The sequence below is a fragment of the Stigmatopora nigra genome, chromosome 21 (assembly GCF_051989575.1).
Source record: "Stigmatopora nigra isolate UIUO_SnigA chromosome 21, RoL_Snig_1.1, whole genome shotgun sequence".
In the NCBI taxonomy this organism is placed as follows: domain Eukaryota; kingdom Metazoa; phylum Chordata; class Actinopteri; order Syngnathiformes; family Syngnathidae; genus Stigmatopora; species Stigmatopora nigra.
In genome coordinates this window covers 6,553,239-6,572,745 of record NC_135528.1, presented here as the reverse complement: position 1 = coordinate 6,572,745, position 19,507 = coordinate 6,553,239, and the positions used below count along the sequence as shown (strand labels likewise).

The 19,507-nt window shown below is 43.6% G+C and overlaps 4 protein-coding genes across 4 annotated transcripts; 1 reads left to right on the top strand and 3 right to left on the bottom strand.

Moving 5' to 3' along the window:
* Positions 1 to 513: 513 nt before the first annotated feature.
* Positions 514 to 9,948, bottom strand: LOC144215065 (brevican core protein-like). The gene is made up of 14 exons (XM_077743843.1): positions 9,789 to 9,948; positions 6,697 to 6,767; positions 6,273 to 6,629; positions 5,872 to 6,046; positions 5,649 to 5,776; positions 5,289 to 5,582; positions 4,491 to 5,216; positions 2,732 to 4,408; positions 1,871 to 1,978; positions 1,637 to 1,795; positions 1,480 to 1,562; positions 1,268 to 1,412; positions 1,006 to 1,188; positions 514 to 942 (listed from the first exon to the last, which is right to left on the bottom strand). The coding sequence occupies exons 1-14, from the start codon at positions 9,809 to 9,811 to the stop codon at positions 821 to 823; spliced, it is 4,251 nt and encodes a 1,416-aa protein (XP_077599969.1). The 5' UTR covers positions 9,812 to 9,948; the 3' UTR covers positions 514 to 820.
* Positions 9,949 to 11,900: 1,952 nt separating this feature from the next.
* mrpl24 (mitochondrial ribosomal protein L24) lies at positions 11,901 to 13,471 on the bottom strand. The gene is made up of 6 exons (XM_077743646.1): positions 13,367 to 13,471; positions 12,985 to 13,182; positions 12,648 to 12,743; positions 12,458 to 12,561; positions 12,217 to 12,347; positions 11,901 to 12,154 (listed from the first exon to the last, which is right to left on the bottom strand). The coding sequence occupies exons 2-6, from the start codon at positions 13,165 to 13,167 to the stop codon at positions 12,018 to 12,020; spliced, it is 651 nt and encodes a 216-aa protein (XP_077599772.1). The 5' UTR covers positions 13,168 to 13,182; positions 13,367 to 13,471; the 3' UTR covers positions 11,901 to 12,017.
* A 98-nt stretch (positions 13,472 to 13,569) lies between these two features.
* hdgfl3 (HDGF like 3) lies at positions 13,570 to 17,457 on the bottom strand. The gene is made up of 6 exons (XM_077743041.1): positions 17,014 to 17,457; positions 16,333 to 16,409; positions 16,095 to 16,233; positions 15,871 to 16,023; positions 15,642 to 15,791; positions 13,570 to 15,528 (listed from the first exon to the last, which is right to left on the bottom strand). The coding sequence occupies exons 1-6, from the start codon at positions 17,098 to 17,100 to the stop codon at positions 15,508 to 15,510; spliced, it is 627 nt and encodes a 208-aa protein (XP_077599167.1). The 5' UTR covers positions 17,101 to 17,457; the 3' UTR covers positions 13,570 to 15,507.
* On the top strand, positions 16,991 to 19,475 carry nup42 (nucleoporin 42). Its single transcript, XM_077743039.1, has 7 exons — positions 16,991 to 17,724; positions 17,808 to 18,054; positions 18,156 to 18,244; positions 18,323 to 18,399; positions 18,474 to 18,560; positions 18,647 to 18,746; positions 18,843 to 19,475. Exons 1-7 carry the CDS (start codon positions 17,568 to 17,570, stop codon positions 19,394 to 19,396), a joined length of 1,311 nt encoding a protein of 436 aa, XP_077599165.1. The 5' UTR covers positions 16,991 to 17,567; the 3' UTR covers positions 19,397 to 19,475.
* Positions 19,476 to 19,507: the final 32 nt, after the last annotated feature.

The following is a 19,507-nucleotide window of genomic DNA, read 5'->3' as shown; positions in this document are numbered from 1 at the left end:
AACACACTTTTAAGCGCACATCGAATCGGAAGGTGCTCAAATGTAAATAATCAAACATTCAAACAAACAAAACACGACCCGAAACGGCAAAAACAGAAATGCATGTTTAGTTTAAGTTTAAGGAGGAACTATGACTCAAATACAAACAATCCGCCTAAGTGTTTCAAAAGAATGCAATGCATAAACAACCAACTCGTGCATAATATGAAACTAAAAGAAAAAGAAAGGCTCTACCTTCTTAAATAAGAGTTTTATGTTGCGGTGCATTTGTTTGCATGCAATTTCAACGTGAGCGACGGCAGGTGAAATCTAGCGTTATCATTAAAAATGGAATGACGTTGACGCATGCGCATTGGGAGTCCAGACATAGTGATGAACTCCTTTGTATTTACATCAGAAGGATGAAAACAACCTGAAATTAAGAGTTCTGTCATTATGGATAAACAGTATATATTTTATATACAACATTAAAAAATATTTTTCACTGTGAAATTAAGAGCACTGCAGGCAACATTGGAATAAGAGAACAGTTTATTCTTTGCTCTGTTCTCCAAAACTTTATTACAACATAAAGCTGACGAACAAAACTGCGTCTCCGAAAATGTGTTTTTAAAAAAGCGGGTGTTACTTTCTTTACACTGGTTGGACAGAAAAAATGTTGGGTATGTACGTATAAGACTGCATGTATTAGCACCATTCTGCAATGTAAAAAAGAATCGCACACTTTATGCGACACTAATCGGTAAAAGCATCGTTTTCACCTTGTCAAGAATGATGGAATGTAGAATGTAATTTCTATAGGTTAAAGTGTAAGGTGCTTTTAAAACTTGATGTCCCAGTAAAGTGGCGTCTCCGTGGTGGTTTGGAAATCATCTTGATGGGCGGCCAAGTTGCTGTCCGTGGAAGAAATCAATTCGGCATCTGGGTTGAGATCTCCATACTCTGCAAGGAGATATTCCTTTGTTTGTGAGCAGTTGAAAATTGAAAAAAAAAATCTCATCTTACCTGGGATGCATCGGATTTGGGGTCTTTCCCACAGCCCTCCAGACTGACAGCGAATCAGCGGGTTGAGTCTTTGTTGGAAGCCTCGATTGCAATGAAAACGAACCACGGCAGCGGTCTCGTAGCGCTGCCGAGGCTTCCCAAACATGGAGGCGTTTCTGACCTTCGGCGGGGGTCCGCACGAAGCTATTTGAGGATAAAAACATACAATTTTAAAATCCTACAGTTGAATGGCGTTTCCTCGAGCGCGCCGGCCAATCCTCACATGTGCCTTTCTTGCACGTGTAAGCTAGATGGTAGTTGCAGGGTACGTCACTCCAGCGCCCGTCATCGTGCCACACCATCACCACGCAGTCTTCACCGGAGAGGAAATAGCTGTCGGGCTGTCCTCGGTACCAGTTCTCGTACAACTGCAGAGATAGAAAGGCCATACAACTTCTGGTACGCTAATGACGGTTAGTAACAACATTGACTCACCAACGGGTTGCCGTCAGACCACCTAAAGTCATTCTCAATGGTCTTATCGTTCAAGCCAGTCCACTGGTATTCTCTGTAGTTGCCTGGAGGTGACGAAACAAAAGAATAAGCCTTTCTGTAGAGGTCTTATGCTCAAAGGTGGGCCGGCAGGTGGTACTGTTGATGTAGGCTTGTTCCTCGGGGGTCATGATGGAGGCCAGGTGGGCTCCCTGCACGCGGCAGTGCTTCTCGGCCACCTCCCAGCTAAGACGCTGGCCAAAATGTCGGTAGCAGAAGCCATGGAACTTGTCCCAGCCTGGCTCGCAGGTCTCCAAGTCTGGGGGAAAGAGACTTTGAAAAGGGGAGATTCACAGACTGGGAAAGAATTAGATGGACAATCCAGCGAGCTCACCCTGTTGGCAGAGGTCTCCTCCATAGGTGGGCAGGCAGAGGCAGTGAATCCGGCCCTCCCGCTCCAGGCAAGTGCCCCCATTCAGGCAGGGATCGTTAAGGCAAGCATCTGGAACAGAGTAGTGTTTCAATTCAAATCCAACTGGGTTATTCATCGCCACTTTGGATGAACTTCATGTCCACTTTCTACCATCCGGGTGTGAACACCATCAGAGGATTTGGAAAGGAGAAGTAAGGAGGACACCAAATCATGAGAAAAATATTAACATTCATTTGGTTTGCGAGCACACCCACATGAAAATACGAGTGAAAAAAATGGAGATGGGATCATCTATTACAAAAATGGAACATTCATTTGCTTTACAATCAGAATATTACTGCATGTGATACATTTAAAACATTTTTCTTCGGAATGTATGTTCAAAAGGGACATATTACGTCAAGTTGTATTTATCGCTAAATAGCTAAAACAGGCCATTAATTGTAACAGTTAACAACCAGCTTTTGAATAACGACAATTGCTCATAAAGACGATATTAAATTGTGTGAATTTCGTCCAGGGTGACTTGCAAAAACAGACATTAAAACAGAATTGACAGACATATCACTGAATTATAAGACAACACTTCACAGAAGTCAAAGAACCAAGAAGGGAACCACACATGTAACGTGAACGGACCGTTAGACCAGCGCCAAAAAGTCAAAAAGGTGGAAGAAAACATGTTGGGAAACGGACAAGATGGGGGGACAAAGACAGACGAGACCAGGATGGCTCTGGGCCAGGGGGAGAAGCTGGGAGGTTTTTAGTGCGTCGTCAGGTAGAAGAAGACTGTTAGGCCGAGGAGAGCGACGTCAGAGTTACCTGAGAATTTTGCTTTACCGCTCGTCTCCGGCACCCTCTCGTCGGGCGAGACGTGGCCGGAGGGAGCCCCGGTGGAGTCAGAATCTGGTTCTGGAGTCGTGGATTTCCAAGAGATGTGGGGGGCGGTTGTGGTTGGGGAACTCCAGCTGTTGGTCTTGACTGTGGACAAGGTGGTGGAGGACATGGTGCTGAGTTCCAAATCCTTCAGAGACTCTTGAGGTATGGCGGGGGTGGTGGTCAGCAAATCCCACTTGGACAGCTCGGAATTAAAGGGTAAGATGGCGATCTCGTCCTCGAATGGCGGACCGGCGGAAGTGCTGCCGTCGAGGGCGCTCGTGGTTTCTTCGGGGCGAGCTCGCGTGGGTGATATTAGGTTCTCTTGAGAAGAAGGCGTGGCAGGTTCTCTCAAGATAGGGATGATGTTAGTTTCTTTCTCGGCGCCATCCGCCGATGTCGTCGTAGTGCCGTCGACATTCGGGGTGGTCGTGGCTTCCTGGTCAAATCGCCGTCTTATATTTTCAAGATTTAGCATAACTTTAGCTTCTTTATAAATGGGTTCGACATCAGTTGATTCTTCTGGTTGTACCGTAGCTTTACTTTCAGGGTCCGGAGCAGTAGTGGTCATTTCAAACATTAACGGCGTTAACGTAGAATCTTCTTCATGTGTTATGGTATCTTTGCTATCGTCTTTAAAAGTTGGCATGACTTTAGTCGTATCTTTCCAACTCGTCGTTGTAATCTCTTCAAACATTTCTGTTGAAGTTGATCCTTCTTTTGGGTTTACAGTAGCTTTAAATAGAACTCGATCTATATTTTCATCTTCGGGGCTTAGCGTCGATTGAGCGTCTTGAAATAACGGAGGAACTTGAGATCCTTCTTTTGGGGAAACGGTCACTTGAGCCTTCTCTTTAATTATTGGCGTAATGTTAGTTGTCGTAGGGTTGAACGACATAGTCATTTCTTCTTCTTCTTCTTCAAGTATTGCCATGACTGTAATGGCGTCCTCTGAGTCCATTGTGGGTGGCGTGGTAACCCCTTCAATCTGGCTAAGGGTAGAGTTTGTCTCCTTTTCAAGTGCTGTTTCTTCATCTTCTTCTTCTTCTTTGGGAGTTGGGGTAACTTGATCTGTTTCTTCAGGAATGCTAGCTAAAGTTGTTTCACGAGCGACATTTCCGTTCGGGGAATAATTGGGTGCAACGCTTTGGGAAACCATAGGTTTTTCTTCAATGGTATCTTCTTCGTCTGTGGTTGAGTTCAAACCAACGCTCTCTCCAGTCCATGCTGGGACGACGTTGGGTTCAAGTCCGCTCGCCTCCTCGTAACTTACGGTGGAGTTGTCGAAGAGGAGTCCATTCCCCGACGGCCGATACAGAGCGGGGTCTGTAGGCACCTCGGTGGATGTCTCGGGAACTTTGGTGGTGGGTGAACTTACCCAAAAATTAATTGGTTGGGTTGGTAGCAGCTGCTTTTCATTGCTCTCCATATTATCTTCCATGTCTAAGTTGGTGCTTCCCTCCTGGAGGGAAAGTGAGGAAAGACTGGCAGAAATATTGGTTGTTCCTGAACTCTGATTTAGAGATTCGGCTGAAGGGTGTTCATTTGAGCCAGAAGATGTCTGCTGTGTTGTGGACTCGGACTTGGGGATGGATTTCAAGACAGAAACTTCCTTGCGATTTTCTGGAAAATAAAGACATGCATACATATTTAGGATTAAATGCCGGTAAATGCATTGGTAGGTCCTAACGTCATTTAGTCATACCTTGAGAAGTATCTCCAGAACCACTCACGGGAACCCAAAATGAGGAGGGATCTGAAGGGGGTTCAGTGGTGGGGATCAATGGTGTGGCAGGCTCACTTTTCTCAATTGGGTCCCAAGAAAAAATTGGATTGCTCGCGTTTTCTTGCATATCAGATAGCGTGATGTTTAAATCTAAACCCGAGAGAGACGTTGTCGTTTCTTGTGTCTCTGGGCTCTGTGTGGAGATGTCCAACGTCAAGTCCTGGCCATTAGTGGCGTTGGACGTGGGTGGCCTTGATGTGCTTTCTTCTTCTTCAGATAGCCAGTAGGAATCTGTGCTGTTGTCAAAATTGGAAGGGATTGAAATGTTTCCTGGAAAGTCATGGATTTCTGTGCTATGGAATGTACGATTTTGCAGACCCGTCATGTATCTGGAGTCAAAGTCTTTTTCCGTTGAAGACGGGATGCTGTCAGAAAATCCTCCGTGATCTAAAGTGCCAACGCTGCTCAAAGGAGGCATTGACGTTTGGGTTGTAAATGCTGGCTGTTCCTCCATTGGCGTTTCTTTCGTTGGAGGAACTGAGAAAAGCGGGATGGTTTCAAGAACACTCTGGATCTCGCGTTCCATTTGCTCTGAACTTTGACTCTGTGGCAATTCTTTGTCTTCGTCCGTTAAGATGATGACGTCTTGTTGAAAGGTGCTAGATTCCTGCGTCCCAGTTGCGTCAGTTGGTGTACTTTGGTAACCTGGAGGTGAAAAAAACCCAGGTTTTCCAAGGCCGGCACCCGTAGACTGATTTAATATTTTTCTATACGAACCTCTGTAACAATACACATCAAAAAGGCTGGACGTCTCTGGGAAGACAGTTTGGTTGCTGAAGCGATACACGGTCTTGACCCCAGCCCGGGGTCCTCCGCAACGTTCTCTGGGGGTCCGGATGGGATAACGTACGCTACCGTCGGCCAGCCAGCCGGGACTGCAGTTATCCAGACCTTCGCTCCACGCTAGGTGGAGCTGCGCCACGGAGGCTAGCTGTGCGCCTACCGCATTGCAGTAAGCCTGGGCCTCCTGGAAGGACAACTGCTGTGGAACGTCATCGTGGAACACCTCCCCTAGAAATTAAATGGTTTTCATTAGCAGACAATGTCCAGTCAAACTGGTAGGAGTGTTTTCCATACCATCCATCTGCTCCACATAGCAATATACGTCAAAAAGTTCCTGTGGATAAATCCGACCGTAGCTTCTCACACCCGGTTCTCCGTCCATGTCTCCGGAGCAGGCTTCTCGGGGATTTTGGATTGGGTATCTGGGGATGTGGTAAAAATTATCATGTTAAGGATTTGAGTTTCTCACCAGGAGAGGATAAACGGGATAGAAAATGGATGGAACATCTGAAGGTACCTGACAGTTCGGTCTTCTAGCCAGCCTGCGTCACATTGTTCATAACCGTCGAAATATGCCGCCTGGAGCTGGATAGGAGTCGCCATTTGGGCCCCAATGGTTTCGCAAGCCTTCTGGGCTCTTTGGAAGTTAAGTGCATATCGACCCATGGCGTCCCTGTAGTGGAACACGACGCCTGCCGACAAAAATGAGTCATTCAATAAGATTTTGCAATCACGTTGTATTCAAAACAGAAATACTACCAAAAAAATGTATTAAGTAAGATTCATTTTCATGTCTACTAAATTAATTGTGCTCTAATTGCTTACTGACAAACAAAGAATCAAAGTCTAGCTATGTTGAAAGTCTGAAATTGAAAAGAAGTTATCTTTGTTTACTTTCAGCCACTCTTTTTTTATTACCTTTGACTTTGAGTCGGACAATGTCGCTAGTGTCGTCCAGTCCTCGCTGCACCTCGCAACGATAGTGTCCCGAGTCGCTCGACCGCGTGTTGGACAGCCGCATTGACAAATCCTCCGGCAAGGACCGGTAGTTGAGCAAATCGGCGCGGCCTCTGTACGCCTGGCTGATTTTTACCCTACCGCCCCGCGCCACCAAGATTTGCGTTTCGTTTTCGCCGGACACCAGCGTCCACTTTACCCGAGGCAGCGCCATTGGCGACGCAGATGACGAGCATGGGATGACGACGGCTCGGCCCAGCGGGGCGTAAAGGACACCCGAGTGGGAAATGTTCACCCATAGAGACGTCTGGACGTCGTCTGGAAAAGAGAGACGGATGATTACATTCGGGTGCGCTACGCTAACGGTCAAGAACGACTCACCCACCGTGTGTGGAAGGACTTTGGGTAGGAAAGGCCAGCGACAGATGGTAAAGTATACTGAGAAGGGCAGCGACTCTGTGGAAGGAGAACGGGTTGCCCATCAGTCAAGGTAAAAATAGGGGTGTAAAGATAATGAAGACACATTATTTCTCCTTAGCAGTTTGCACTTTCCAATTTCACACTCGTCTAAACATAAAGACAGGTAGGTCCCAGTAAATTTCAACCAAAAAATGGATATATGAGGCGTTTTTAACTGCGGTATACAATGTTGCTAATCTATTTCAAGACCTTGTGAACCCAGGAACCCTGATTTTCCACTTTTGGTGCGATAACCAAATGAGAAGGAGCTTAAAGAGTTCAGATCTGAGAAGCATGGTAGTAATGACTATTGGAAAATTGGAACATGATTGAAAACCAAGGCTTGAAATAAACCCTATTCCGGGAAAATGGGTATCCAGATAACTTCCCGAGTCTTGATTTATGGCAAAGCCACTGTACCGGGCCCCCATTTTTTTGTTGTGAATTCTCCCAGACAAAAAGCAGTTCGGTAATTGTACATTTGTAAAAAACAACCAAACTTTTTACCCCGGAAACCTAGCAAAAGTGAAGGCTGTTTTGTTTAGCAACAGCTATTTGAAGGCAGAATGCATTGTGGCAAACTGTGTCTTGACAAGCTTGGCCTGCAGTGGAAAGAAGGAAAAAAAAACATTTGGTTTCCAAGCCGAGGCTCCTTCTGACCGCAAGCCATGCGGCGGCAGCGGCGTCCCCGGGCCAGTGGCGCCCTGCCACATCCCTGTCACCAGTCTGGCCCTGTTATTAACCTACCCGGTAGCTCGTATGCTAGCCGTGCCCTCAAATGACCTCTCCGAGCCAGCAGGAAAAGCGCATTCATTACGAAAGAAAAGAGGCTTAATTCCATTTCACGATCCCTCGTCCATTCTCTGTTCTGACACGCTGCCTTTACATTGTTTCCAGTGGCCGTCACATACCGTGTTGAGGAATCTCAGCATCATTTTGAGCATTCCTGGATTAGGGTTGAAGGTCAGAAAGATAAGAAGATCACCAGAGTAAGATGTCTCCATTTAGGCCAAGTTTAAAAGACAATAGGCTTGCAAAACCCTAATTTCTGGTTGCCAGATTCACACTCATTTCGCATTGTTTTCCTTAACTGCCAATGACATCAATCCATGTTTCTTTAAATGAAATTAGAAGTTACAACAAGTAAACTCATTAAAATGAACGACATCAGAATGACAACAGACACATTTAACATTGTCAATGGCAGGGAAAGACTTTCTCAAGTTTTTGTTAACCGGTCAAGGTCATGTGTGGCTCCACTTTTTTTAACTAGGTCTACAATGTCTTATGTGTCTTATTTCTGTTTTGCTACTGCAACCAAGAAACTTTACCAAATACGGGATGAACTAAAGATCTAACCTAAGAAATGATTCCTCATCTGTGCTTTTTGTAATCGGACCATTGCTAAAACAAGGACGCAAGTGACCGTTACATAATGCGACAACAGTTATGTGACGTCCTAATCAGATCAGCACACAAATGAGAGGCTACCAAGTTAACTTTTCAAGCGTTTTGGCCCTCAAAGGCGGCCATTGAGGGCCAAAGACTTGTTCTAGTGTGTGTTGGCCGGCCAGCTGGGTGGGCCGATGAGCGCCGTCGCTATTAGTATGCTCCGGCAGAAAAAGGGAGAAAGAAAGCGGCGACAGCTGCGCGCTACTGTGCCGTTCAAAAACAGAACACAAAAAGCTGCTGAAAACTTCTTTGCTCGGACACATGAAAGAAGGGGAGGCTGGCACGGTCGCTCGCTGGGATTTTTGGACGGTGTTTCTTTTGAAATTACAGACGCCGCTGTGTCTTGAGAACAGGATCAGATTTGTGGCACCTTCATTGCATGGCTTTGGGGGGGAAACACACAAAACAAGAATGGGACTCAATGATTGGCCCAGAAATAGAGGCTACCACATGATAATTGGCTAAATGAGTTGTGGTAAGAGTTTCTCTTTTTGTTGAGAAATATAAAAGAATCAGAATCAGAAATACTAATGCAGCAAAGAAACAAAAAAAAAAAGTTGGCACGGTGGATAAGTGGTTAGCACATCTGCCTCGCAGTTCTGAAAATCAAGGCTCAATTCCCGTCCATAGCTGGGAGTGAGTTTTTTGTCTTTTTGTGCCTGGCGATTGGCTGGAAAGCGAGTCAGAATGCATCCTGCCTACTAGATTAGATTGTGATGTTAAGGTAAAGTCAGGCAAAGTGGGCACTCAGCGTCTTTGGCTTTAGCTCGACTGCGTGACAGGACAGACGGGTCGGTCGGTGGAGTGACCGTCAATTCATGTACGTGTCCATTAAGGAGCAAAGGGTTAATCTTAAATCACCAGAGGTCCACTCAAGACATAAAAGAAGACGCTTGCATGACTTCATTTGCTGTTACTTCCTGCAAGGCAAGAATGCACTTGGCTGGTTGGACTTTAAAAACAGGCTCACCCAAACATTTTTACTTAAAAATATTGTTAACAAAAGCTTTTGTCTTGGTTTCACACTGACACTTAAAAAAAAGTGTAGATTACGGCATTTGATGAGTGAAGGAAAGAAGGAAGAATTGAAAGATGGGAAGAAGGTGAAAAATGATGTCATGGAGGAAACTAAAATTGAAAAGAGACTGGGATAAACTGCCTTTTTTAGGGTTTTTTATCAAATTAAGATGCTAAATCCACAACAAGGCAATCAATAGCTTTAATTTGCAATTGGAAACCTAAAATAAAAATGCACAGCAAATGATAAAGAGCCAAATGATGTCACTGAAAAAGTTAGTGTGAACAAATTATCCTTCATTTTTGGAAGAATTTGCTATCAATAAAAATGCCACATAAAAAAATGAATGGAAAGCGATACGTTGCAAACCACAATGAGGGGAGAAAAAAAAACTTCTCCATCATTTGGAACATTATAAAAACTAACCAGCTTCTTTGACATTTTTAAAAATAGAACTATGAATGAGCAAAATATGTGGCAAGTTATACTATTCACTTCAAAAGGTTATTCCTTTTTATTACATGAATAATAATCTGGCAACATTTTACCTGAGGGTTTGAAGCTGCATCATTTCATCCGGTGTTGAGTCGTTGTGTTTCTTTGCTGCAGTGCGCTCTGGGGGGAGAAGAAGAAAAAAAAAGTGGGTGTAAAAGAAGGGGGTGGCAGATTTAGTTGCACCGTGCTGCAGGTTCTGCAACGGAGCCCCGAAAGAGAAAGACAGCCGAGGAACTAAAAGTAAAAACAGAAAAGGAAAAAAACTCCTCTCCTCTTCCTGCGCATGCTTGTCAAGCAGGGAGGGAGGGGATGAAATTAATCATGTCTGTGTCCTTAAAGTAGCTTTTTATTTAGCTTGGGGGCACTTATATCAAAGATATTTGGCGGTATAGTGGTATTAATGCAAAAAGTATTTCCCAGGTTAAGAGTAAAAAAGAAAAAAAAAGTACTTGTATGGTCTTGTATTGGCATTACTTGACCACATCCAGAGGATTTAATAATAAAGTACTAAAATAGCCTGAGCAGTAGTCAATGACAAAAAGGGGTCAGCTCTAGAGCCACATACGGCTCTTTTTAATGCCGCCTTACCGACTCCCTGGAGTGGTTTTTCTTTTGGGTTGTTTAGAAATGTTTGTATACTTTTAATTTTTGCAGTTCCATATTTGTTTTTGGGTGTTCAAACACCCGCAATCTCCCATTTAAGAGTGCATTTCGGGTGCCGTTTTTTACAGTTATTGCTTAATAGTGGCGTGTGCGCTCACCTTATTTGGACATCCTGGTCAGCCGTGCTGAAAGGCTCTTTGTGGCGCACACCTGGGGAATGTAACACCCGCACACCAGCGCGGTGCCGTCCGAAGGGGCAACGTCAAGGATGACCTGGCGGAAAAGAAGAAAAGCCACCATGTGTGCTTGCACTTGCCGGTGAGGCAACGCCACTCACACCTGGAGCTAGTCTTGTCCGACATGTTTCATAGTCCATGACAAGAATGGGGAGCAGATGTTTTGACTGTGTAAATCATCCTTTGCCGTCACCAATCCATTGATGGAAAATTGCTTCAGAAAACAATCCCTCGGCAAAGAGGCCAGGCGAGGACATTCCATATTTCTTGGTTGGTGATGCCGACACGGCGGCGAGGTCACGCGCACGCTCAGGAATTCGTCGGAGCGTCGAAATGAAAGGAGAACAAACGCAAATGACCTCTGCAAATGGCATTCGGGCTAACGTGACATCCCTTGTACTGCCTTCAAACAACTCTGTGATTAAAATGCTGCCCACTTTAGACCATTAGCTCACTCAGAGGACTGAAACACAGACATGTTGTTGTTTTGCACAAAAATAAATGAGAATATTTGGGGCATAAAATGCTGGGAATATTTCAAAGTAAAAAAAAAATGCTCTCCATTCACCTTGGTGCAATCACACACAGCACATCAAGGCTTTTGAGTCATTTTTCCTTCTGAAAGAAGCAAGAAAAAAAGCCTCAAAAGCTACTTTCCGCTGACTGGCGAGTTTTATTCCCTCTTGGATGTGAACAACGCAAAAAAGATGGATGAGGATTAAGGGAGGTGGTCTAGGGGGAAAAAAAAATGCTGCCCGCATCAAAAAATTGGCCACTCTGCCCGGCAATGTCGGCAAATTCAGACTGTGACGCATTTACTAAATATGGCGGCTGGACGCAAAATTAAAAAAAGAAATTAGAGCAGGCGTTTCCAAACTATTGCCCGCGGCATTCATTTTCTGAATGGTTACAACCATTCAGGCTTGGGGAAATTTAGGGTAATAATCAAAATATCATTAAATAGGGCCCACAAAGGAACTTCTTTTAAAAGCCTGTTTAACAAAAAAAAAGTAGTTAGTAAGTAAAAAAAAATGTAGGGAAATTGGATGAATTAGTACAGGTTATTTTTTACCATGAAGCTGGTCTGGACTGCAAGGAAAAAGGAGATGAATATTGTGTCATAAAACAAGTTATCGACAACTGACATGTCATGACCTGTACTTACTGACCCTTGACAGTCATTCAACTAAAAAGAGACGTCACCCAGGATGTCTACAAGGGTGAGTGGGTGTCTCGACTGGATGCTAAAGTGGATGTGTGGCGTAAAAAGTCACTTACAAAAAGTTACATAGTATGTATGCGTGTTTGAATGAAAAAAACTGCATAGAGCATTAACGGTGACATTTATTGAGATAAAAAAACAACAACCCACAGGGGGAAAGAAAAACAAACAAACAAAGAGAAAAACAACATCCTGAAAATTAGAGAATCTGCAATCCTAACTTAGTACCAGTAGGAGCGCCGGTGTCTCCGGTCCTCCTTGATGCCCATCTTCTCCATCACTTCCTCTTCCAAGGTCTTCAAGGAAGGCGTGTAGGTCTTCTCCAATGTGTCCTCTGGACTGGTGTCTTTGGGACCATCTAGCAAAAGAACAAGACAATTAAGAAAGTGGCAACCAGAAAGAACAACAACTTTCCTTCACCTTTCCACTGGTGAGGCACAATGCCATCACGTCTCTCCACGACTGGTTTGGGGATGATGCGACCAGTTCGGAGCGATACTCGCACTTTTTCACCCTCTTCTGTAAATTTCCATTCCACTTCTGTTGGCTTCCTAGGAGATGAAAAAAAATACATAAACGAATGTAACTTTTCTTATGTACAGCTTGAAGTCAACGTTGACGTGAGGACATTACAATGAAACCGAAAAGAAGGTGGCAGTACCTGTCGGCAGGGTCGACGAGGCCAACGTCCCGCACCATGATTGGAGATTCGCTAGCGACGTACATCCCACGGTAATCGTTGGTTTTACCAATGTATCTGTAATGCTTTTATGTAAAATACAAGTTCATTAAAAACAAAAAAACAACAACAATATGGGTAAAATTGTGGTAAAAACTAAATAAATACATACAGTGTTGAGACCCTCAAGTATGACCCAGTTTCTTCGTCTGAAGACTTGGGTGACTTTTCCCTGTTTGCCTTTGTCCTTTCCAGACAAAATCTCCACCTTGTGGACACGGAAGATATGACATGACAAGCCATTACCAAGGGTAGTTTATAAACCAGGTGTTTGTGTTTAAGCTTAATGAGTATTAAATACAACTCTGAAGTATTGGTGCTTTAAATTATTACAATATAATCAAGAATTGTCACCGTTTTGACTCTTGAAAGTCATTCTATAATTCAATTAGATTAAAATATAGTTACCCTAGCACCTCTGAATAAAAATTGAGTTTAAAAATAGTCACCGTGTCCCCTCGGAGCACAGTCCAGTCCTCGTTAGCAATGGGCTCCACGAACACCTTGTTTCTCCTCTTGCCCGGCGGATTGAGGCGCTTGGCAGCCACGGTCCACGGCCGGTTGGTCCCGTAGCGGTAGTCCTTGGACACCACCACCCGGGCGGCCATTGACAACAACGCCGTCAACCTCATGATGCCGACCGGCCCCTATAAAGAGGGGAAGAACGGAAAGCTATTGTCCAAAACATGCTGTGAAATGTGCCAGACGTATGGCGAAATTGCGAATAACCTACGGACACCTGTCTCATACAATAGCCATCAATTCAACTGATTTTAAATAGCACCATTTCTCTGAAATTGAGTGAAAAACACGAATTTACGTGAGACTTACCTCTTCTCAATGTCACAACATGAAGAGTGGAAAATGGCTGCAGCACCGCCTGTCGGACGGCATAATCAAATCAGGAACGCTACGCGTCGCAGCATTTTTACGTCATAAATCTTGTGCGCGCCTGAATCATACGCATGCGCAATATTGGGACAGATCATACTCATTTAGGCCCATTCGTGTATAAATAAGCTATAAACACGACCTTTTGTAATAAACATGTTTATTAAATGGAACAGCAGCTACAATAAACTAAGCGCAGCCTTGTAAAATAACGGGGGAAAAACTGAAAGCAACAATTACACTCAGAGAACTCAAATAGCCGTTACTTCAAACTGTAGAGTGAACGATGCATGTGTGTCAAGGTCAGATATTGACCAAAATAAACACTTTTCCCCCTTCTAGTGAGCAAACATTGTGTGAAAACCTTATGGAATAACAACATCACACATTGAACGAAATAAAACATTCTTTGCTTAAAACACCACAATGTTGTTCAACATAAGCCTCGTACATTAGTACAGTAGGAAGGAACAATAATAATAATTTAAAAAGAAAATCACAAGACTCCAGACTTCCAGTTAAAGTAAATTTGAAGGGATCAAATATTTTTTCGATATTTCACAATCAAAAACAAAACACTTGCAAGCACATACTGTATTTCTGCAAATAATGGCCAAGGATAGTGTTTAGTTACGAAACTACAACTGGTGAAAGCATATGTGGAATTTACTGTCTGAGTGGACTTTAAAGCTATTAAATAGGACTATTTGGAAATGCAAACCCAGGGCGAAAACCATATTACTATATTGTATATAGTCCACATAGAAAATTAGTCATTGACATAAATCTAGATTCCCATAATGTGTATAAATGACTTTCTCCCATCAACTTGAGAACAGAATTTTTTTAAATTGTAACGCCACACATGCAAGATCAAGACGTTAGAGGGAAAATTGAAGTATAAACTATGTTTTTCTTTCTCCTTTGGACGACTGGTCACTATTTGAGGAGATACAGTACATGTGAAAGTTGTTAAAACGGGTACATTCTTTGAATGCAAATCCAGTCACATGTCCACCTAACATGTTCTTTTTTGTCATAATCATATTAATTGAACATAAAGAGTGTCACCATTTGCAATAATTTAACTGGATGTTTACACTAAGATGGCCTAGCATGCGGGGAATGTCTTTCTGCTTCCAACGTCGACGGCGATATACGCAAATCCTCTCTAGTAGTAAGATATTCAACGGCAAAATCGCTGAGACAGGCTCTAAATATATGTATATATATTTATATATAATATATTCAATACACAATCAGATGTTAAATTATCACACGTGGACACCCTCAATGAGCACAACACCACCAAATGTAAGCAACCAAATACCACAGTACACTGAACAATACCATATGTTGAATGGCAGGGTTTCCATAACACAAAAATGGATGCCAATTGTGGAGTTTGCTTAACTTTTAAACAAGGATATGCCCCGTGGCAGATGTTTGGTTATGCATGTCAATCATTTGTGTTTATATACAATTGTCTATTGACGTCATGGCGTATGTAATGTGTGATATATACTTTTGGAAACCCTGATTATATAAACCAGTTCAAAAGTGAAGTATCAACAGTTGCCGCGCAGCTAAATGCAAAACAAATTGAAGTGAAACACTTGAATGGAAAGCAGAAAGCATGATTGAAAATGTAATTTTCTTACCATATAATATCAATTTACAATATCCATGATTGGAGATCTCTAAGCGAGACTATTTTTAAATCTGGAGTTCCCTTTTTGTTGACTTTTTTTTACTTTGTTTGACACCTGCCATTCATTCTGAAATTCCTTAATTGCACTTGGAAATAAAAAATATATACACACAATGATCCTCATTTATAAACGAGCCCTAAACGGCTCAATTGGTTGACTTACTCCATTATTATTATTATTACTGTTAGGATATATGATATCCCAAATCGGACAAATGAACATTTGTTCGTCTCGCCGTACAAACATTATTTTTTTTTAAGGTTTTTGAAAAATATGAATTGAACTAGTGAAATCTGGCTTCCCTCCCGCACGCTTCCGTTCCAGATAAGAAGCATCGACCGCCGCCTGGTTGTCTTGCGGGGTTTGACGTTAAGCACTCTCTGTAACCGACTGCAGAGGGAAGAAGAAGAAAAACGAGTCTTAAAATCTGCCCGTTTCCATAAGAAAAGCAGAACTACAACTCTCAAATTTTATGTGGCATTTTATCAACAAATGCATCTTGCCTTGTCCGCGGTTTGCTTCGCCGGTGCCGCGTTGTCAGTCTTCTCGGCCGTTTTGGAGGCAGCCACGTCGTTGCCCTTGCTCTCTGTTTTGCCGTTATCTACGTCAGAAGCACCTTCGGCTTCCGTGTCTTTCGGCCTCTTGGGTGAGACCTGACAGTTTTTGTGTCAACATGAGGTTAAATTTTAAAAAAATCACCTTGATCGACATTAAAAAAAATAAAAAACTCACTTCTGCTGAATCGTCCACTTTGCGTTTACTTCCCGCCCTGTCATTCTTCTCGTCAATGACCAGGGCGCCCTCGTCTTCATCGCTACTGCCCTCTGCGTCGGCTTTCTCCGAACCGGCAGCTTCTTCAGACACTTCTTCGTCCTTCTTTGAAGACTACAAGAGCATGGATACGATAAGAAGAAGAAAAAAGGAAATGAGCAAAAAAACAACTAAGGTTGTTTCACCTTGTAGCCTTCGTGTGTGACGGTGGGGTTATTCTCAATCTCCCAGAGACCCTCGGCAAAGCCTTTTCTCTTGTTGGCCTTTCCGAATTTCTCTTTGCACTCGTCGTAAGGAAACAGGTCTTTGGGCCCAAGGGATGCTCTGAAAAACAAAATGCTCATGTCAAACCCTATTTGGAATACAGACAGAACACTGAACAAAAGTTAAGAGTAGACAATAACAAAGCTTTGTGTTACTTACGTCTCGTGTGTCCCAAAAAAGAACACTTGATACTTGTTGGAGGGCGACTTCACTGCTCGCTCTGGAAATTCATCAATCTGCAAACACAGTAGCATATGTTCACCTCAAACTTGAAAAATAGGAAAGTTCGGCAAAAATGCAACTACAGTTTGCACTCGTTCGAATTTTTGGGGTAGAAAACCTTACATCTGTTCCCTCTGCCCTGATAGAAATTGACCCATGACCCCATATTGGGGAATTAGCTGTTAGCACTGTTTAGTAGCTATTATTTGCAACATTGACAAGCCCATTTACTCCAAATCCTCAACTTATTATTAAATTGCATTATTAAACAATTTTAAGACGTGTTTATTTGTGAACTGGTGTTATAATATCTAAATATACGTAGTGAAGTGTACTAATGTTTTTTATTGTTACCCTGAATTATCCAAGTGGTGCCTGTTACGTCTAATAGCAGAGAATATAGATTATTGTCACATTCTCAGCTTCTCTATTGCAATATTGATTATGCGCAAGGCATTACTTGCATTATATGCTAACGAGTAAGCTAACTAGCTAAAAAAAAAGCGCGGTCGGCTAGTACATGCAAGCTAGTAGGCCTCATGTCCACAAAGCCTCGATTCAATGAAAAAATAAAAACTGTGACATATTCGACAATGCTGGTCACGGAATTGCGCTTACCCTGGCGGGCCAATGCGGATAGCCTTTCATTTTAGCGAAAACCAGGTCTCCCGGTTTGTACTCCCGTTGCCTGTTGGACCTCGGCATGTTTTTTCCCGCACAAAATCGGCGTCGAGATGTCGTCGTCGTCGGAGCAGCCAAACGTTATTTGGAGCAGGATTCCACTGTACACCTGAACCCGGTGTCGTTTTTCAAAGAAATAAACGGCGAGGACGCGCCACTGTTTTTTTGGAGCGAAATGAGCGACTGCGCGACCTTTGACGTTACTGTTTTTAAACAATCGTTATCCGTTTATAATCGCGTTGCCCAATCCAAATGCGCTGGTTCCCTGTGGCCAGGGTTTGAAATTGAATCCCGCTTTCCTTCTAACAGACGCGCCTCCAACCGAGTCGACAGCGTTGAGGTTGCCTTTCACCTTCCGTCCGCAAGAGGGCGCAACGTTTGCCTTAACGTCCACGAAGAAGAAAAAACGACTCGTGTGACGTCAATGTGCTGCGACCAAGAGTTGAAAAAAGATAAACAAATAATCTTGCTGATCTACAAGCTGCAAAACCATGCCGGTGTGTAACTTTTTTCTCCAAGGCCGTTGTCGTTATGGCGACAAATGCTGGAACGAGCATCCAAGAGGAGGAGGAGGAGGAGGAGGAGGGAGTGGAGGATATAACAATTACAACCGTAATTCTGCTCCACAACATTCTCGAGGTGGTGGAGGTACTTTAGTAGGCTTGAATGATTTTATCAGAACGATGATGTCGCGCATAATCACATGTGTCAAGCTGGGATTTGTGTTTCAGGGTTTGGTAACAAAGTCTGGGTGAATCCCTCTCAGCAGAAAGGAGGCTTCAACCAGCAGCATCCCCCTCGTGGGAGTGATCACTGGGGCGGGGGAGGACAAGACGTGAAGAGCTCAGAATTTAGCTTTTCTTCTCAAAACAGATTTTCAACACTCAACAACCAAAACAACTTTGACAGGGGAGGTAGAGGGGGAGGAGGGGGGAGAGAAGCCACGCAAGCTGGGGAAGAGGATGATGAACATAAACTGTGAGTCAGCATGTGATGGAGACACATTCCATATTTTTGATTGTATGTGTGGCAGTTTAAATACTGAAATTTAAATTCTTGTTCTTGCACCACTTGTGCAGGGAGAGCATTCAAAACGACATAAAATCTTGGGAGAGCTCGGGCCAGTGGGGCTTTTCCTGTTATTCCAATTTCAAGGCACAAATATCTGGTTTGTATAAAAAAAAATCATCTTTGTGTTCGTTTTGAGACAAACAGCAAGGTGAAAGTGCTGTCGATCTATTTTCAGGCTTTACGGATTTGTCCCCAGAAGAGCTAAGGCTTGAATATTACTCTGCCAAAGCATCAGGAGACCTACAGAGTTATGTAAGTGTGGTATTAGATATGCTATTATTCCATATCTTTTGCGGCCATGTAAGGTTATTTTTTTGGTCTTTTAGTTGAATGGAATCGGTGTGTTGCTCAGTCAGTGGAGAAGCAGAGTTCAGGAACTGCTGATAATGAATCCAGCCACTCGTGCAGCTTTGGTGAGTAATACACATACACACACATACACTCACTTTAGAACAAACCTTCTATTTCTGAAAATTTTACATATTTCATCTTTTTCCAGCTTGCTGAGCTAAAAAATCCAGCACATCAGACACCATCAAGTGGCTTTGGTTCAAGCTCAGCTGGATTTGGTTCTTCCTCATTTGATTTCAGCAGTAAAGGTCATTGTTGGAGATGAAAATAATGTCTACTAGTGGAGAATGAAAGGTTTTTTTTTCTGTCACAACCTTATTTTGTGTTTTTCTTGTTTCCATCAGGACTTGGAGCGGCGCCAGTCCAAGCCAGCACTTTCAGCTTTGCTGCTCCGGCGAGTGGATTCGGCACTTCGTCAGCGCCAGCGACAGCACCATCTTTTGGCAGTGCCATCTCAGCCCCGACCGGGTTTGGCGCACCCTCCTCTTTCTCCGGCTTTGGCTCCGCCCCTCCTTCGGCCGCGTCGTTCTCCTTCGCTTCCTCGTCCAGCTCCCAACCGCCGGCTTCGGGATTCGGCTCGGCTTCGGGATTCGGCTCGGCTTCGGGATTCGGCTCGGCCTCGGGATTCGGCTCGGCCTCGGGATTCGGCTCGGCCTCCGGTTTCAGCTTCTCCTCGACCCCCAGCGACAACAAAGGAGCATTCGGAAGCGCTTTTGGGTCGGCGCCACCCACGGCAAGTTCGACGGTCCAGTCGAGCGCCGCGGCGGCGGCCTCGGAAAGTCTATACTCCGCCATTAGTGAACTCAGCCCCGAAGATCTGGAAGAGTTCAAAGCACAGAGGTTCACTTTGGGACAAATTCCTTTGAATCCTCCCCCTGAAGAAATCCTTTGCATTTAATGCCCAAATGATTTATGAATGCACATGAATTTCATTTGAATGAGTTATTTTGATTATTAAACAGATATTTTCCAACCTTTTGATGTGTATGCTTTAAAAAACATTTCAAAA

Excerpts from the sequence above, each read along its gene's own strand:
- hdgfl3 (XM_077743041.1), bottom strand. The coding sequence starts at position 17,100 with ATGCCGAGGTCCAACAGGCAACGGGAGTACAAACCGGGAGACCTGGTT. Across the intron at positions 16,410-17,013 it reads ATCCGCATTGGCCCGCCAGG|ATTGATGAATTTCCAGAGCG; the intron begins GTAAGCGCAATT and ends CTGTGTTTGCAG. Across the intron at positions 16,234-16,332 it reads TTTTTTGGGACACACGAGAC|AGCATCCCTTGGGCCCAAAG; the intron begins GTAAGTAACACA and ends TTTGTTTTTCAG.
- mrpl24 (XM_077743646.1), bottom strand. The coding sequence starts at position 13,167 with ATGAGGTTGACGGCGTTGTTGTCAATGGCCGCCCGGGTGGTGGTGTCC. Across the intron at positions 12,348-12,457 it reads CTCGTCGACCCTGCCGACAG|GAAGCCAACAGAAGTGGAAT; the intron begins GTACTGCCACCT and ends TTCATCTCCTAG. Across the intron at positions 12,155-12,216 it reads TGTGCCTCACCAGTGGAAAG|ATGGTCCCAAAGACACCAGT; the intron begins GTGAAGGAAAGT and ends TTCTTTTGCTAG.
- nup42 (XM_077743039.1), top strand. The coding sequence starts at position 17,568 with ATGCCGGTGTGTAACTTTTTTCTCCAAGGCCGTTGTCGTTATGGCGAC. Across the intron at positions 18,055-18,155 it reads GAGGATGATGAACATAAACT|GGAGAGCATTCAAAACGACA; the intron begins GTGAGTCAGCAT and ends CCACTTGTGCAG. Across the intron at positions 18,561-18,646 it reads CAGCCACTCGTGCAGCTTTG|CTTGCTGAGCTAAAAAATCC; the intron begins GTGAGTAATACA and ends ATCTTTTTCCAG.
- LOC144215065 (XM_077743843.1), bottom strand. The coding sequence starts at position 9,811 with ATGATGCAGCTTCAAACCCTCAG. Across the intron at positions 5,777-5,871 it reads CTAGAAGACCGAACTGTCAG|ATACCCAATCCAAAATCCCC; the intron begins GTACCTTCAGAT and ends CCACATCCCCAG. Across the intron at positions 943-1,005 it reads CCAAATCCGATGCATCCCAG|AGTATGGAGATCTCAACCCA; the intron begins GTAAGATGAGAT and ends ATCTCCTTGCAG.